This window comes from Montipora foliosa, chromosome 4, assembly GCF_036669935.1.
Source record: "Montipora foliosa isolate CH-2021 chromosome 4, ASM3666993v2, whole genome shotgun sequence".
In the NCBI taxonomy this organism is placed as follows: domain Eukaryota; kingdom Metazoa; phylum Cnidaria; class Anthozoa; order Scleractinia; family Acroporidae; genus Montipora; species Montipora foliosa.
In genome coordinates, this window is record NC_090872.1 from 20,601,960 (window position 1) to 20,604,459 (window position 2,500).

Sequence of the window (2,500 nt, forward strand, 5' to 3'; positions counted from 1 at the left end):
TCCCAGTCTCATGTAAATGCCCCCTAAGCCATCCTGTTCGCTCAGCCTACAACAAACGAATACAATCAAATGAGCTAATCAAAAGAAGAAGTTAACAATTGCAGCTGCCGCAAAGCGCGGGAAATCACGTGCGACTAAGTTACAATTTTGGTTTTAAAGAGAAGTATTTCTGTGATATAGATATCGATCAATTTCTTGTTCGTCACGCAAAGAGAAGATGCTATTTTAATCTTTAATATGTCGTCATGGTTACGGACATGGCAGCCAATAATTTTTACCGCATCGTGTCGCGTGTGAAGTCGTGCGGCCGCTACTGTCATTAATAGACCAATTTCGATATATTAAAATTCAGTCCTAAACAAAAGACATCATCTCGAGGGTCTGGGGAATAAATGTAAAGATTTGTATGAGTTTATTCCCCAGAGCCTCGAGATGATGCCTTTTGTTTTCGACTGAATTTTAATATATCGAAATTGGTCTATTAAAACTTCATTTGAGAATACCATGAAAAAAATTGCTTTGAGATACGAACACATTGAAAGTACCGGTCACTTTCTCCAGTCAAGGTGATCACTTTTTTCGGTGCTTTTCAAATGAATAAAACTGCGATGCCTGTGATTTGGAATTTATTATCAACAGATTATATGAATAGATCAGTAGATGACCGTGTAGCGAGATCAGATGTCCTCGAGCTGATACGATAGCTCACTTGTATACCGAGTCAGCACTCGAAGATAAAATTCGTATCCCCCGGGCGGTCATGTAATATCCTCTGTATCAGTGTTGCCTCGGGATATTGGTTTTGTTTTGTTTTCTTCTGCCTGTCTGAGATTGTGGCACGACATTCTTAACTATTCATTAAAGTAGTATTGAAGAAACAAGGGAATCACGACAATACCGTGGGTACTCAATTTAGAGGGGAACTGTCATGCTAAATTTGCTGTTTTTAGGTCCAAAACTGGGGAAAAATCTAAATTAGTACTTTACTGACAACCGATTGACAAGATATGAAATATATTTATTGCACAAAGAGATGTTCGGATTGAATTTTTGGCGACTTTCTGCGGACACCATAACCAAACTTGAAAAAACTGGTCAGTTATTTTCAAATTTCAATCTATTTCCATCCTCTCCATCCATGGATGCCAATAACAAAGAATAGCTTCAGTACACTTCAATGGTTATTGGCAACAATAGTACAGCATTATTTTTTGGTCTTCATTGATGCAAAGGCGTCTTTTAGTGTTTTGAAATTTGACTGAAATGGCGTGACACTGCCCCTTTAAAACCGCAAATGGGCAAACAAAAGTAAAAAATTGACAATACATGGAATTTATTGAAACGAGTCATAGGAAATTCGCCTTTTTGCCAAAAATCAAAGAAACCTGCTTGATTTTAGTACCATTGTTGTCTGTTAGCCACAGATCTCAAACAACTCGAAGTGCATATCACCTCAAACCCAGTTTTCCACTTTATTTATTTTCCGAATTCGTCCCAAATACATTGTGTTGTTTTTAGAACCTTAGGAATTAAAATGCACTTTTTTGGTTGCTTTGAAAGACAGCAAAATGCAAAGCAGTCTATGACGTCAACCCGGTATTAAACAAATTCCACCTTCACTGCTCGGTTATGGATCAAAGTATAACCACTTTTCCCGTCTTTCAAAGGAAATAAAAAAGTGAATTTTCAATTCAAATGTTCTAAAAACAACACAATGAATTGGGGACGATTTCAGAGAATAAAAAAGTGGACAGCTGTGTTGAGGTGATAGACACCTAGAGAAAAAGAGACAATTTAGAATAAGTGGGTTTTCGTACTTTTATGACAATTATGTAAACTCAATGCTAAAGCTCTCTGTTTTGTGACCAAATCATCCGTGAGAGAAAGGGTGCATGGTTTTCTTTTTAGGAAGAATGTTTTCTCGACTGGCAATATTGCACTTTGTATATTCTCAGGTATGCGTCTGGCCCTTGCTGACGCTGGTGACACGGTGGAAGATGCGAATTTTGTTGAAAAAGTGGCCGACGCTGGAATTTTACGTCTGTTCACATTTCTTGAGTGGACAAAGGTCAGAATATGAGGATACCGTCTCGCGTACGAAGCTTTATTGGGTTGTTTGTTCCCTTTCAGCTTTCAGCTCTTTTATCTTTATTTTCACGCTTACTGCAGACTTCTTATTGCGGCGCACCTTCGGTGTTTCTGTCTGGGATTTATGTTATAAAGCGGTCTGCTCAAGAGAGCTTAAGAGGAGGGAAGGAACGTTAAGGGTGGAGTAATTAGAGATACAGTTGGCGCACTGAGGAGTCCACTCAGTCACAATCAACCAACTTGTTCCGAGTTGAATTTCCTGACTCGGTTGTGTATTCAGACGAGAGTTGGTTCTCTACTCTGTTCTGATAGGTTTTTCTCGGGGTAATCCGTTTTTCCCTTTTGACAAAAACTAAGATTGTATTTGATTTGATTTGGAGCCTTCCCAATCATGTTGTCACTTGCGCTCGGT

At 38.7% G+C, this 2,500-nt stretch overlaps 3 protein-coding genes across 4 annotated transcripts in view; 1 reads left to right on the forward strand and 2 right to left on the reverse strand.

Annotated features, from left to right (window-relative positions):
- The window catches only part of LOC138000240 (histone deacetylase 6-like), a 103,400-nt gene that overhangs the window by 93,984 nt on the left and 6,916 nt on the right, over nt 1–2,500 (reverse strand). The window lies entirely within an intron of this gene.
- The window catches only part of LOC138000247 (leucine--tRNA ligase, cytoplasmic-like), a 71,353-nt gene that overhangs the window by 49,277 nt on the left and 19,576 nt on the right, over nt 1–2,500 (forward strand). Inside the window, exon 26 of the mRNA XM_068846512.1 lies at nt 1,956–2,068. Coding sequence (XP_068702613.1) covers nt 1,956–2,068 — 113 coding nt within the window. The remainder of the gene's footprint in view (nt 1–1,955; nt 2,069–2,500) is intronic.
- The window catches only part of LOC138000243 (histamine H2 receptor-like), a 39,103-nt gene that overhangs the window by 14,986 nt on the left and 21,617 nt on the right, over nt 1–2,500 (reverse strand). Inside the window, exon 3 of one of the 2 annotated variants that reach the window (XM_068846506.1) lies at nt 1–46. This exon is cut by the window's left edge and continues 1 nt beyond it. The exons of the other annotated variant lie outside the window; for it this stretch is intronic. The gene's annotated coding sequence lies outside the window, so the exon portion shown is untranslated. The remainder of the gene's footprint in view (nt 47–2,500) is intronic. 2 annotated transcript variants of the gene reach the window in all.